The 15,779-nt window shown below is 36.6% G+C and overlaps 1 protein-coding gene across 1 annotated transcript; it reads right to left on the bottom strand.

The window, feature by feature from the left end:
* Positions 1–11: 11 nt before the first annotated feature.
* On the bottom strand, positions 12–15,609 carry nol6 (nucleolar protein 6 (RNA-associated)). The gene is made up of 26 exons (XM_067407644.1): positions 15,445–15,609; positions 15,023–15,247; positions 14,735–14,851; positions 14,467–14,643; positions 12,484–12,652; positions 12,061–12,195; positions 11,800–11,963; positions 8,888–9,008; positions 8,727–8,785; positions 8,542–8,643; positions 7,818–7,933; positions 7,557–7,734; positions 7,328–7,450; positions 7,085–7,233; positions 5,773–5,848; positions 5,530–5,670; positions 5,325–5,442; positions 3,432–3,586; positions 3,142–3,305; positions 2,883–3,035; positions 2,704–2,801; positions 1,418–1,542; positions 1,221–1,310; positions 929–1,129; positions 712–813; positions 12–587 (listed from the first exon to the last, which is right to left on the bottom strand). Exons 1-26 carry the CDS (start codon positions 15,484–15,486, stop codon positions 438–440), a joined length of 3,450 nt encoding a protein of 1,149 aa, XP_067263745.1. The 5' UTR covers positions 15,487–15,609; the 3' UTR covers positions 12–437.
* Between the last annotated feature and the right edge of the window lie 170 nt (positions 15,610–15,779).

Genomic DNA, 15,779 nt, shown 5'->3' with positions numbered 1-15,779 from the left:
GCACATACTACAACATGTTCTTTAATTTGCCACAGGAAATGTGTTTAACAGCCATGATGTCAGAGTAAAAATAATTATGTTCCCAAATTATGAAGAATTACTGTCTTTATGGTCCTAAATGTTATGCAATACATTTTTTCCACTCTTGATTCTGGGTGAAATTAAATGTTTTGTTACATTCAGTTATGCATAATATGCTTGTCTCTTTCATTACATAGCCACATTCAGTCTTAAATATCTATAAAAAGCAGGTCACACTCATTGTATAAAAGGAACAAATCATCTTGTTATTAATTAAAATAATACAGAAGAACAATGCATTTAAAAGGCAGATTCTGAGAATTTAATCAAAGCAATTCGAGCACATGAAATGTTACAAGTAAACACACAGAATATATCCAGATAAACAGTTTTTCCACAGAAACTACTGCCATATCCTAGACAGCCCATTTTTCTGTCCTTAGTTCCAATTTTTTGACGAGACCCTTCCCGATGATGCGGAAATCCTGCAGGATGGCCTCTATGTTTGGCACTGTGGTTGCCACATCTCCATTCACCTCCACACAGCGGGCATTCATTAGAGATGTCTGAGAACAGAGAAAATCACAAGTCTTAAAATTAATTGCAAGTCAGTTGACTTAAATTCTGCCAACCCTAGTCAGGGTCATAGTAAATAAAAACTTTAAAAAAATAAATAAATAAATGAGGAACCTTGAAGGGTTGTGGCTCAAAGGCAGATGGCTTCCACAGCACTGCGATCACGGTTCCACCAAATGGGTCATTGAAAAACAGAGCCAGATCTCCAAATGCATCCTAAAAATCACAAGAGAACTGGTATAAGATGGATCTGGCCTTCAAGGGTATTTAAAAGTCCATGAAAGCATAATGGGAAAAGATTCAATAAAAGTGAATTAAAAATGACACAAACCCTGAGTTCAGAGAGATACAGTCGGACCGGATCATAGTCAATGACTGGCAGAACTCCTCCTGAGGTGAGTGGGTCCCCATTATAGGTGCCTTGATTGTAGGTGATGGCAGGAGGATCCACAGCTTTAGCTAACAGAGGAACCTGCTGCGGAATGAGGTGGATCAGAACGTCATAAGCCTCCAGAGGAGGTCGAAATACCACCTAGAAACAGAAAGGAAACAGTGAGGTTAAAGATAAAAAGCTGACAGTTGCATACATTTGCAGAATACAGGCTAAATATAGAGGAACTGACCCGGGCGTCCTGCTTTTGACTGGAGTCAATAAGATGAGTCTCTAAAACATGCAAACTCTCCGCCGCCAGCATGACAGCACGCTGGAGCATCTGTGTGGAGGAGACCGCACCAGTTAGGTTTATTTATTGTACGTATAACAAATCTATAACATCATTTGTCAAATACGGTAATTTAGACCACTACTTAATCTACAGACCTGCACAGAAGGAGCCTTTTTAGTCCACACAGAGACTTTCGTGTCATTGGGAGTGGCAATGAACATGGTGGGAAGAGATTCTCTAGATGCCCCAAAGTCATTCTTTATATCCGTGTGGTCAGCAGCTGAAACAAAAATACTCATTTCAGTATCCACAATGTTTCAGAGCATGCAAAAACAAATAGTCCTGCTACTACTCATTGTGCTAGGACTGTGTCGACTAGTCATGGGTCAAATGACTTCAGTTGTTCTACAGCAGGAGGAAAAAACTTTGGTCCAAGTGTAGCTGCAAGACATTATATTAAAGTGGTAAAAAAGTGCATGTTGAGCATTTTAGTTGGAAGAAATCAATACTTTTATTCAGCAAGTGAAAGACAAATTAAGTTACAAATGCTTTTCTTTTGAACTTTCCATTCATCAAAGTATCACGGTTTCCACAAAAATATTAAGCAGCACAACAGTTTTCAACATTGATACAAATCATACATTTTTCTTGAGCACCAAATCAAAAACTTTTGAACGGTAGACTACATTAGAAAAAAAATGTTAAGTGAGCCATGGCCATCTAAGGCCGTTTGCACACCTGTAGATCTTTTGCTTTGTTCCAAAACAGGGACTTCATGTGTTACAATGTTGCTTTTTTTTCCTGGTTCGGCTCGCTTTCACAAGGCAACATTTCAAAGTGTACCAAGTGTGGTCTGTGCGATTCATCAGGATTGACAAGTTTGCTCCTTGAGCATATTGTGGCTTATGTCTAACGGTCCACACACACGCAAACGCTATACGAATGTAGCCCTCATTCCTGCATTAATATACAGTATAGCCTATATACTGTAATGCAGGTAGAGCGTCGGGACTGCATTCTTGCAATGCACAGAGAAGAGCAATTACACAATGTATTAAGAAGAAGCGCTCTTTGGTTTTCAGCTGTGATAACTGATGTGCTCACTCACAGAATTACATACTGCTGCTTTTTGTATAACACGTTTGCGGTTATGCATTATGATACCATTTGGTTTGTTGAGTTGGACTGCTTTCTCACCTCAACCGAACCAATCCAGAGTTAGTTTGCACATTGAATCAAGTGGCGCTCCGAACAGTTCAAAACATGAATAAGTAGATGGACATAAGCTCTTCTTTGTTACTCTCCCATGCAGACTTGCCAGAAACAATAAATAAAACAGAAACCGTATTCATATAAAGTAAGACCCGCTGACTAGTTCGCAACTTTTCTGAAAGATTCGTAAAGTCGAGCAAGCCCTAAACAAATCAAAGGTGAAGCTTACCTGTGAGTTTCCCATTTAGGTTAACTATCAGGGGATTGTTTTTCCAGTCAAACGTGGAAATCAAATGAAGGAAGCGAAGGAACCCCACCTGAGGAGAGCTGGAATAGACGTGGCGTGACTGTACTGTACAGTATACAATACAACAATGAATAAATAAATGAACCAGAGAGCCATATTACCTTGGTGGAGTGAAGGGTGCCGGATGTAGGAAAAGTGAAGCCACCAACAGGTCAGCTGCTTCCTCTCGGATATATTCCAAAAGGAACTGAGATGCCAGCCAACGCTTAGCCAGGCGGCACACGACACCAAAACACCCATGCTGCTGCTGGAGCCTAACATGTAACATGTCAGGTTATCTATTCATCCAAACAAGCCACTTGCCAAAATAAGGCCAAACCAAACGAGTGTATTGTGCATGTATATGTATGTGTGTTGTACCCATGCAAGGTGCTGTTTAGGAAAGGTTTGTGCCGGGTCTCCAGCTCCAGCGCCTGGGCCTCAGCGTTGTCCCTGTATATCAGCATTCCCGCAGGGGTCAGGCTTTCCCTCAGGATCTGCGGTTCTCTGTGATAGGCCACCTGGATTCGGAAGGCTAGACCATCCTGAACGGATACATACATAAAGTATGATGAAATAATGTGCTCGTAACTCCATCATGACAAAATATTATTACGGTCATAAATGTGAAAAACAATAGCGATCAACATGAATAAAAGTGCACACATTACCTTGCTCACATCCAGGTAGGTGGGTGTTGCATTAAATGTGTATTGGTGGTGTTTATTAAGCAGTTGTCCCAAGCAGATGTGAAAGGCTGCTTTAATGTGGCGTATTGCCAGGTGCTCACTGGGCCATTTTCCACTTCCCTCCATATGAACAATGACTAGAAAAACAAATGACAAAAGGGTATGAAACATAACAGCATATTCATGCGTAACTCATATCTGTGGAGCTGCACTCAAAACATGAACATCAAAACCCAAATAGAGTGCTTCAGGAATGAGTTTTAAAACCCAGAAAATGACCCACTTGCAGTTTCATAGTATCAAAGTCAATGCATTTTTTGAATGGTTTACATGCCTGAAATATAAGGTCTGTGGTTAACAAAAGCTAAAGATAGTTTCGATTTTATTCTACATCAGTAATACCCCTTGTGATTTTTTTTAAAGGGTTAGTTCACCCAAAAATTAAATTACTCACCCTGCCGTTCCTCATCTTCAGAACACAAATTGTGATATTTTTGATGAAATTCAACGTAATTATCATCATTCAAGGTCCAGAAAGGTATTAAAGAAATCATTAAAATAGTCCATGTGACTACAGTGGTTCAACCTAAATGTTATGAAGCGACAAGAATACTTTTTGTGCCCAAAAACAAAACAAAAATAACGTTCTAACGGCGTTCTAACATAGAACCTGGAAGTGCTGCAACGAAAACCGCATAGAAGGACAGGGGAGAGACAAATTTGTTGAATAAATTTGTTTTTGAACACAAAAAGTTATTCTCGTCACTTTATAACATTAAGGTTGAACCATTGCGGTCACATTATTTAAACAATGTTTTTACTACTTTTCTGGACCTTGAATGTGATAATTTCATTGCTTTCTATTGAGGATAAAAAAAAAAAACCCTTGGATTTCATCAAAAATATTTTAAAGGGTTAGTTCACCAAAAATGCTGTCATTAATTACTCGTTCCACACCTGTAACACCTTTGTTCATCTTCAGAACACAAATTAAGATATTTTTGATGAAATTTGAAAGGTGTATGACTCGTCTATTGACAGCAATGTAATAAACACTGCAGTCACGTCGACGATTTTAACAATGTCTTTAGTACCTCTCTGGACCTTGAAAGTGTTGATTATATTGCTGTCTATGGATGAGCCAATCCCAGCAGGATTTCATCAAAAATATCTTAATTTGTGTTCTGAAGATAAACAAAAGTCAAAGGTTGATATAAAGGTGAGTAATTAATGACATAATTTTTGGGTGAACTAACTGTATAAGCTTTCAATATCTTGAAAAAGGTAGCTGCTAAAAACTGGCTAAATAGGACTAGAGAGGTTGGCAATATGAAATGTCATCATGCCAAACAGTAAAACACCAACTCACTAGTCCACTTTTACAGTTTCATTGTGTTTATACTCCTGTTCTTGCAAACTCAGACTTTCTTACTCTAACTTTGGCTTTTTGTTTCTGTCAATTGCATTTAGGCTTCAAAATGATGAACAAAATGTCTAAGAAGCTAAATTTTGTTGGTCACAGAGCTTATTTTCTGCAGTAATTCTAAAAGTAAATAAAAAAAAAATTCTATTGGTTTTATACTGAACAAATATGTCATCTCTGAAGCAATCAATATGCAGTAAGCAGAAGCATTTTAAAGTGACAATTCATGGATGTTCATCATCAAAAAAGAAAATGTCAAATTTCTCACTCTCATGTTGTTCTAAACCTTTATGACTTTGTTTTACACGGAATAAGAAAGTTAAACTTCTAAAGTATATCCTAGCCACTCTATTTCATATAATTAAAGTGAATGAGGGCCAGACTGGTTTGGAACATGAAAATTACGAAAAACCCCTTTGACAAAAAAAAAAAAAAAAAAAAAAAAAAAAAACCTTTAATAGGGGTTATGTAATAAGAGCAAGGTTTGCCCTCCTGTGGCACTAATCCGAGACGATTCTTCTTTTTGTCAAAAAACTTATAGTTCATCCTCATAGGAACTGGTGGGAAAACCTGCAGAGGACAAATGAGGAAAAACAGAAAATTAAGTGATATACTTGAATACATCACACAACTGAATATATCTGGGAGGTGGCTGACCTGTGTGTATCTCAAGGCCTGGTGGGCACCCTGCACTGATGTAATAGACAGTGGCAGCCCCTCCAACTGCCAGAGCTTCCTGCTCAGATCATCATAAGCCTGAATCACCTTCAGACTCTCCTCCTCTCCTGTAGTGCAGATCTGGGTGACAAAAATATCAATGTGAGCTTGTGCAGATAAAGCAACCCGTTTATCAATTTTTACACACATTTAATGAGTTGTATGTTCACATTTATGAAGTACCTCTTTGTTAACTTTGATGACATCATCCAGTTGTCCACCAACAAATCTCACACATGATTCAGGGATATCGGCATGACTAAAATGAGAGAAATTTACAAATAACATGATAATGTAATTTATGCAAAAATGTGTTAAACTTATAAAAACACACACAAAAAAAGATTAATGCAAAATATTATGCCAACAATAAAACTATACTAAATGTTCCACAGTACCACCTTGACAAATATTCAATTAGATTCTGATTTAGATCTTAATTTGATTTGACTCAGATTCATTTGGGTATATTTCAGTAATAGTATCAATTTTCACTGATAAGTGTTATTTTATTTTAGTATTATTTATATACTATAATAGTATTTATTTTTTTTTAATTGAGGTTATATTTATTTATTTTTTATATTCTTTTATTTATTTTTTACTAAGTTTTGGTTATTTAATTTATAAGAAAAATCTATAATGATAATAATTAGATTTATTTTATTTAATTTTTATTAATTCAATTTTAGTATTCAAATGTATTTTATTTCAGTTAGTTGCAACACTTTTTTCTGTCTAATATTTATATTTTATTTTTGCTTTATTTCAATAACCAATTTTAATAGTTTTAATTTTAGTCAACACTGTTACATATTAAAAAATAACTACACAAATATACAATCCAAACCAAGCAGTTCAATTGCTATTTAACATTTTATCATCAATACAACCAAACCAAACAATACAAATAAACTTTTATTTGACTTCAAAGTAACCGTCTGAATTGACTAAAGCTGCGTTCACACTGCCAGAGACATGCAGCGCCTAGATCACATTGATTTAAATAGAGAGCTGCCGATTTCCAGCAAACATAAGCGATGGTGACCACTGGCAATAGGATGTAGTTGTGTCCATCGACACGACAAAAGTTGAGATATGTTTAACTTTATGCAAATGAAAAGCGACAACCAAGACATTGAAGTCAGTGACCTGAATGCTTTCGTGAACCCAGATGGACCAGCGCTTGTGCTTTCGCTGCAGATAAATAATCACGACGGCAAAGAGCCATATCTTTAATATTATGCATTTATGTAGCGATTCCGTTTATATTTAGGCTTTTCCTTCTAAAATGTTTGTTTGTAGAGGCAAGAATCAAAATGGAGTAACATTCGTGAATGTCGTTCACAAACGTTATCAGGCAACCAGTAGTGGGAACGCCCACTAGAGATCTGACTGCCAGCCACTGGTAGTGTGAATGCAGCTTACCACTTATATTTCACTTTTAGAGAGTGTATTTAAGTTGAGTGTTCTAGCCATTATATTAGAGACATACAGCTGTAGTAGGTAAGTGATGATCTCCAGTAAAACGAGTCTCCGCTCACAGGTGGAGTTCCCTGACCACAGCACTGCCTCAGTGATGTCTCCATCCTGGAAGCGCCGCAACTCTGAGCGAGAGCCCCACATCTGCCTGAACTCAGCTGCCTTGAAAAACCAACAACAGAGAGGGTGTTTGGACACTGCTACAGAACTATAAGACACCTACACAGACATCTATGCACATTGTGGGCTAGTTTACCTTGGGGTTATCTGCTGGCGGTCCTCTGTCAAGAACAGAGAGAGAACGTTCAAGGTTCAGCATCAAACCAATGCTCAAAGGCGGCTGGTCCTTATACTTAGGAGGTGCACTGTCCACCGGCCACTGCAAAAATCATTTACACACATTAAAACATTGCATTCAGAGTGTTTAGGAAAGCTTTGATTGTTAAAATTGCCAATCTGATTTAGTGGCAATTTAATGAATATACCTCAGGGTCTTGAGGGAGTGAGTGTGCCAGAAGGTAGATCCTTTCTCCAAGCCCTCGCTGCAAGAGGGACAAAATGAACGGAAGTGCACTGAGGACATAGTTCCCGCTGTAGTCCATGAGCTCATTCAGGAGTGAAAGCTTTTTACAAGAGGCCTGCAAATTTACCAGCTCACACAGTCTGAGAATGAGAGAGGGAAAGTGTTCAGAAAAACATGAATACAGTAACACATGAATAGCAGGTTTGTGTTAAAGGACACTTACTGAAAGACATTGTCATATGTTCTGATCATGGCTTTGGACGTCATGAGCAGGGCATGGAAGCCATCTATTGTCGGATCATCCCAGAACTTCAGAGAGAGTGATGCCTCATGCTGGATCTGAAACAAATCAGAAACATTTGGATTATATCTGTCAACTGATTAAACTTTCAATTTATACATACTTTACATTTCAATACATTTATCAAATTAATTAAATATATTAGAAAGCCACCAAATAAGTGTTATTTTAGTATTATTAATATATTATTATTGTATTGTTTGTTTTAGTAATTCATTTTATTTTTAGTTTGTCATTTTGTTGATTTTTTTAACTTTCATAATTGTATTTAGTTTTATAACTTTTGTTTAAGTTGTTTAAATTATTATTTTATTTTAGTTTTATTTCAATTAACTTTTTTTTTTTTATTGTTTCATTTAACAATAATATCACTGTCCTAGATGAAGATATTTTTATGGAATTACATTATTTTGGCAGACAAGCAAATCTTTGTCTACAATAGTGGATTGCTGGTAAAACAATGTCTTATTACAGTTATGTACAGGTCAAGGGGACTTTTTTTAAAAGAACGTTTTTTATTTATAATTACACTTAAATAACATTACATTTACATTAAATGCTAACTCTATAAACTGAAGTATAACTGAAGTCTGTAAGTGAACATCACATTATCACTGAGCTAAAGTGATACTAAATCAGAACTCACCTGTTTGTAGGTAAAAGCTGTCATGTCTGCAAGCAGATTGAGATGCCCAGATGGGTCTACAAAGACCACAGAGAAAGCTGCATGGAACTCCTGCAGTGAGGGCTAAAGCAGGAGAAAAGTGAAAGGCATGGTGATGCAAAAAACACAAAAAGGGTATAAAAAATAAAAAAGTCACTTCTGCTCACCGCCTTTGAGTCTGGGTTTTTAGCCAAGGTGATACCGTTCTCTGTCAGATCTGTGGAAGCTGAAAATGTGAAATGATAAAGCAGATGATTAAGCTGATTAATACACTTCCATAAACACCATAGTAACAAGTTATAAAAAGTTATACTATGACCTCTCTTACCAAAGAAGTGCAGTGTATTCCTGAACAGCTGGTAGACATTCATGCTTTTGCCCACTTTGTGTGTGGACAGAAGATAAGCCATTAACATTGATGCATGGAAGCCGCAAAAACAACCTGCACCCTAAAGAGGTGACAAACAGTATTTATTAAACAGAATTTGTGATTTGTTTATTCCTTTTATCTTACTGCACAAAAATGACATTTGTATCTTAAAAAAAGTATTTTTATATTATTTATATATATATATATATATATAAATAAAAGCGCTGTCAAATTAATCAAACCCAAAATAAAACGTTGCGTTTACATAAAATGTGTGTACTGTGTATATTTATTATGTATATAAATGTATATATTTAAGAATTATATACACAGTATCTCACAAAAGTGAGTACACCCCTCACATTTCAGCAACTATTTTAGTATATCTTCTCAAGTGACAATCCTAGAAATGAAACTTTGGTCTAAATAACTGGCAACTGAGTACACATTAAGCGATAACAGCTCTACGTAGTTTAACCATGCAAAACCACATGTCCTATAGACCACTTTGGAGCAGACGTCACAATGACGTCACTTGCAGCTGCGCACGAATAGTAGTTGCAGAAAAACAGCGGTAGCAATTGGAGGAAAATGTGCAAAATCCACAGAATAAGAGAAAAATGTTTTGTTGTGCCTCTGGATGTTGGAATCAGAATGCAAAAAAATATATAGTCTTCATTTTTAAAGAAAACCATCGTTGAAAACGTCCTTTGAAGCTAAGCGGAGACCTTTCACAGACTGGACTGATGACCCCTGCAAAGGATTAGTCTACTATTAAAGTTAGAATTTGATGCAAACAGTAAGTCTACATAATATTCACATATGCAGTTCAGAGGACATACATACATGGCAGTTACAGCATGAAATACGATTTAAACCTATAACATTTTACATAGATAACTTTTAAACATAGTCTATCAAATTTATATTTCACAATTCTGACTTTTTTCCTGCATTTTTGTGTTTATTACTCCCAGTTCGGACTTTATAACTCGCAATTGTGAGTATATTTCACAATTCTGAGGGATAAAAAGTCAGAATTGCGGGATAAATTGCAATTCAGAAAAGACAATTCTGTTTTTCTTTGTAAGAAATGTGAGATATAAACTCGAAATTAACTTTTTTTATTCTTTTATTTTGTGGCTTCCATAGACTGCCACTGCTCAACTGTCATTTACTGCAACCAGGTAGGCTCCGCCCATAAAAAAACGTCATCGCTGTTTGCAAACACCAAATTGGTCTATTCAACATGTTCATGTTTTTGTCTGCTTGATAGGACCATACAAATTTGCGTATCTTGTATTAGAGCAGATACAATTTGGTATTTGAGTACAATTCTCTCATACTGACCACTGGATGTTCAACATGGCACCTCATGGCAACGAACTCTTTCAGGATTTGAGAAATAGAATTGTTGTTCTCCACAAAGATGGCCTAGGCGAAGATCGGTAACACCCTGAAACTGAGTTACAGCACAGTGGCCAGGGTCATACAGAGGTTTCCCAAGACGGGTTCCACTCAGAACAGGCCTTGCATGGGACGATCAAAGTAGTTGAGTCCTCGTGCTGTGCGAGGACTAAACTTCAAAAAACAGATGCAGGAGTGCTGCCAGCATTGCTTTAGAGGTTTTAGAAACAGGAGGTCAGCTTGTCAGTGCTCAGACTATACGCCGCACACTGCAAGAAGTTGGTTTGCATGGCTGTCATCCCAGAAGGAAGCCTCTTCTGAAGCTGGTTCACAAAAAAGCCCGCAAACAGATTGCTGAAGACAACTTGTCCTAGAGCATAAATTACTGGAACCATGTCCTGTTGTCTGATGAGACGAAGATAAACTTGTTTGGTTCAGATGGTGTCCAGCATTTGTGGCGACGCCCTGCTGAGGAGTACCAAGAAAATTTTGTTTTGCCTACAGTCAAGCATAGTGGTGGTAGCATTATGGTCTGGGGCTGCATGATTGCTGCTGGTACTGTGGAGCTACACTTCACTGAGGGAAACATGGATTCCAGCATGTACTGTGATATTCTGAAGCAGAACATGATGCCCTCTCTTCAGAAATGGCAGTTTTCCAACATGATAATGACCCCAAACACACCGCCAAGATGACAACTGCCTTGCTGAGGAAGCTGAAGGTGAAGGTGATGGTGATGGAGTAGCCAAGTATGTCTCCAGACCTGAACCCTATTGAGCACCTGTGGGGCATCCTCAAGCAGAAGGTGGAGGAGCGCAATTTGCCTAACATCCAGCAGCTCCGTGATGTCATTATGGAGGAGTGGAAGAGCATCCCAGCAACAACCTGTGCAGCTCTGGTGAATTCCATGCCCAGGAGGATTAAGGCAGTGCTAAATAACAAAGGTGCTCACACAAAATATTGAAACTTTGGACACAGTTTTGACATGTTAACTTAGGGTGTACCAACTTTTGTTGTCAGCTATTTAGACAATAATGACCGTAAGTTGAGCTATTTTTAGAAGACTGTAAATCTGTACAGCTATACAAGCAGCACATTGGCTACTCTAAAAGTTTAATTTCCTTGAGAATATATAATAAAATGGTTGCAAAAAAAATGTGAAGGGTGTACTCACTTTTGTGAGATACTGCAAATATTTTTATATATATATATATATATATATATATATATATAAAATGGATGGAATAAAAAAGGGGTAGTGCATGATGAATAAAATAGTATAAACAGTGAAGCATAAAGTACATGTACTTGTATTATTTTGTATTTTAATATTTTGTTTTATAAAAGGTCATACAACAAGATAAATCATTCCAACAGATTGACGCTTATTCTATTCGTGTCACTACTGTGATATCAATGTAGGTAATAAATGACATGCACATACAGAAATAATGTGGTCTTACCTGGTCCAGTTCTCTCTGTCTCAGCCACACTTTGAGGAGGGCCACACCTTCTCCAAAAGCAGGACACTGTGCACTGATGGCCGACAGGAACTGAAGATGTGACAGTGGGAGATGATCTCCAAGAACTGTGCTGTTATAATGAGGAGTAGCAGGCTCACTGCTCTCTGCATGATAAAAAAAATGACAGAAAAATCTTATGACATGACAGTATGCGTGCTGCCTTAGTCATGAAATGATTCATCTCAGAAAGTTCCTCAATACCTTGCTGCTTATTGGCAACACCTGTAAACCACTCAGTCCTGATGTTGTTCTTCTGAGGATGAAAGCGGCTAGGTTTGAGGAAGTCCGGAGGAGGAATGGCATGAATCCGCAATGTGACCTTGCTGCTGTCTTTACCTAAAGGTCAAACACAAAGGTTACTTAATCATTTTAGTTTGAAGCTGGCACCCTTTTTTTCTTCACAGGATCGCTTCTATTAATGTACTCCAAACACCAAAAGAAAATAGTCTGCTAAACGGCAATTAACTTGGAATCCAAAATGATGTGAGCAGATAATAACAGTACGAGACAAAGTACGTGCACGTCCATGTAAATTGTTTTGGCATGAAAGCATTTGAAAGTAAATGGGATGCACACTATGAAGAAGCTAATGAGTGTCACAAGCTACTATTTGAACAATTGTACCTGGGGGTTTGAGAAGTAGTACTGGGCGAAGCCGGTTGCCATGGAGACAAGAGTAGCTCAGTGAACCCACAGCCTCTGAGAAGCAGAGTTGCTGTGCCAGGCCTGCCAGATACAGCGCTCGCTTTCGTGGGTACCGCTGGTTAATGGCATCCATCGGGTGCAAAATAGTCTTTAAAGAGAAGATAAACCATATTATAACAGAATGAAGTAATGCACAATAGTTTTAGACCAGAGGTCTTCACCCCACCACACACTGTCCTCCTGCAGAGTTTAGTTCCAACCCTTATCAAACACACCTGAAGCAGCTACAAAAGCTCTTCAGGATCACTTGAAAACACAAAGGCAGTTATGCTGAAGCAGGCTGGAAATAAACTTTGCAGGAAAGTGGCTCCTAGGAGCAGGACTGAAGACCTCTGGTTTAGACAGACAGAAAGACAAATATTATATACATACATACATACATATATATATATATATATATGTATGTGTGTGTATATATATATATATATATATATATATATATATATATATATATATATATATATATATATATATATCTATATATATATATATATATATATATATATATATGTGTGTGTGTGTGTGTGTGTGTGTGTGTATATATATATATATATATATATATATATATATATATATATATATATATATATATATATATACACACACACACACATATATATACATATACACATACATATATATATATATACACATACATATATATATATATATATATATATATATATATATATATATATATATATATATATATATATATATATATATATATATAAATAAGTTTAAAGTCATTAAGTCAAAGTGATATATTATAAAGTCATAATATATATTATAGTTTAAAGTCTCATTTCTCATTCAACACAATTATTGTGTTGAATGAGAAAAGTAATACAAAAAATAGCTTTAGAAAGAAATATTTTATTTGATTCAACACAAGTGTTTATTACACAAACGTTTAAGCTATAACGGCCATAAGTTTTTGTTTTGTTTTGTTTTTAAGAGGCTGCATCTGAATTGGTATTTAGATACATTAACAAACCAAAACAGTTTGGTTACCAACATTCTTCAAAAGATCTTCATGTTCCACAAAAGAAAGAGAGTGATACAGGTTTGAAATGACATGAAGTGAGAAAATGTAAATAAAAAGAATTTTAATTTTTGGGTAAACTATCCCCAAAATATGAAATTATTTTTTTTTAGTAAAGTGAATCTCTAAGAAAGAAACGGAAAACTGCCAGTAGGTGGCAGTAAATGTCTAAATCATTGAGTCATTCATTCAATTTGTTCATACTATCCATCCTAAATAGTATGTGAATATTCAATACTATTTAGGGCAGATAGGGTGGATAGTATACAAATCGGTATGCAGTGTTTATGAATAATCCATTGAATCATGGGTTCACATGACTGATTCACTCAATAAGCGAATTAATTTGAAAACTAAACACACTGCTGTGTGTTGCTTGGAGATGATGTTCTGCTCTAGCTTTATAAGTAATATTTCATAACAAAACAGACAATATTGTGTCTAAAATATAACACAATATTAACCTATTTATTGAACGGTTGTATAAAATCAATATATTTGCACTCATGCTTTTCGAGACAAAAAAAGGCACTCGTGTGACGTGCTCCTTGTGTGATATTGCTTAATGTTATCATATGATATAAAAATAATACAAAGGCAGTTTTGTAAACATAAGATGACCTACTTAGGTCTCGGGTGGGTGCTTAAATCATTTTATTCTTATTTTTCAATGACTAATTAATTAAATTAATGCATTAAATCAACTAATATACCTATTATGTGATATATATTATATATCTACACACACAGACAGATAAATCCTAGAACGATGGCAGGATAGATGCTAGATAGAGGGAAAGAGAGAGAGAGAAATATGCTGCATACACAGCACAGTTGTTTTGGAGGTTATAACTTACAGCAGGAATAGTGACAGCCAAGTCCACAATGACTCTGGGTTTGATACAGGTACCCAGGGGATAACTGCCCACCACATTGATCAATGCAGGAGGCTCCATGTGAAATTTGCCTTTTGCTGTCGGCGGGACAAGGAGGAATGGGACTTCAACACCTGGCAACCATGAAAGGTCATCCAACTAGAGAGAAGGAGAATGCTAATAAGAAAATGATGCTGACAGCTACCATAGAGATCAGCATGATAATGTAAATGCTTCACAAATTTCTGACCTCCACAACTTCAGTTTCAGGCACAGAATGCAGGAAATCTGTAACCTCCTGCACAAAAGAGTCCACCAGCTTCTTCCTGTAGTCACTAAGAGACACTTCTTTCAGCAGTTCCTCCATCTGAACATCAACAATATGAAGCAGTGATAAGTAAAGCTGAATATATTATTATAATGCACATATTCTCATACACTAATAAATAATCCACAGTGAGTTCACAGCCATGACATGCAGTGAGCAGCTCAGTGTGTCGACTAGATGAGACAGTAAAACATGCATTTGATTTCTGACCTGCATTTTCAATATGCTGCAGTGGAAGAGATTTTCTGCTTCTTTCAGCTGGTTGAGCTCTTCCACTGTGGGGGCTTTGTACAGCTCCTTTTTAGACAGCTTGAGTGGCCGTAAGGCCCCAGCATCTGAGACCGTGTCCTTTGCCTTTCGCTTGGGGTCCTTAGACTGTTTTGCACTCTTTTTCTCCTTTTCTTCTTCATTCTGAATGTTATCTGGTTCTTCCATCTGTTGAAAGGGATGTTACGGTTGTTATTACTCTTCAATAAAGATTTAAAACACTTTCTGTATATGCATTTACTAAACTAAAAAAAAAGTAAAGGTTTGAATATTTTCAACTAATTAGAAGAAGTGGTGTATTTTTGGTAATACAGCTTTGCTAAGTAAAATGATAAAACAAATGCCTGACACCAAACTTTACGAACCTTTTCTTCAGTTAATGTCGATTCCTTCCACTTTTTCTTCATTCTGACAGGAATTACAGCAAGCTTTTAGAAGCGTAAATACAAATAACTCATTAATTTACAATTTCTTGAATCAACGCGTCGCTCACATGGGGAACACATGGAACACACTAAACTAGGACTAAATTCGTGAGTTTACTGATTGGTCCGTGTGCGTGTAATCCTTCAGTGATTGGCTGCTGAGCCTTGTTTCCGCCTCCAAACATAGTCAAGGTTGGTAGACATAACATTAAACGCCTCTCTGGGAATATTAAACATATTTGAATAATTTCTGATGTTTTATATTATAAACATCA

The sequence above is a fragment of the Chanodichthys erythropterus genome, chromosome 13 (assembly GCF_024489055.1).
Source record: "Chanodichthys erythropterus isolate Z2021 chromosome 13, ASM2448905v1, whole genome shotgun sequence".
Taxonomy (NCBI): domain Eukaryota; kingdom Metazoa; phylum Chordata; class Actinopteri; order Cypriniformes; family Xenocyprididae; genus Chanodichthys; species Chanodichthys erythropterus.
This window is presented reverse-complemented; position numbering and strand designations above follow the sequence as displayed.

Excerpts from the sequence above, each read along its gene's own strand:
- nol6 (XM_067407644.1), bottom strand. The coding sequence starts at position 15,486 with ATGAAGAAAAAGTGGAAGGAATCGACATTAACTGAAGAAAAG. Across the intron at positions 15,248-15,444 it reads CGACATTAACTGAAGAAAAG|ATGGAAGAACCAGATAACAT; the intron begins GTTCGTAAAGTT and ends CCCTTTCAACAG. Across the intron at positions 588-711 it reads TTGAGCCACAACCCTTCAAG|ACATCTCTAATGAATGCCCG; the intron begins GTTCCTCATTTA and ends CTCTGTTCTCAG.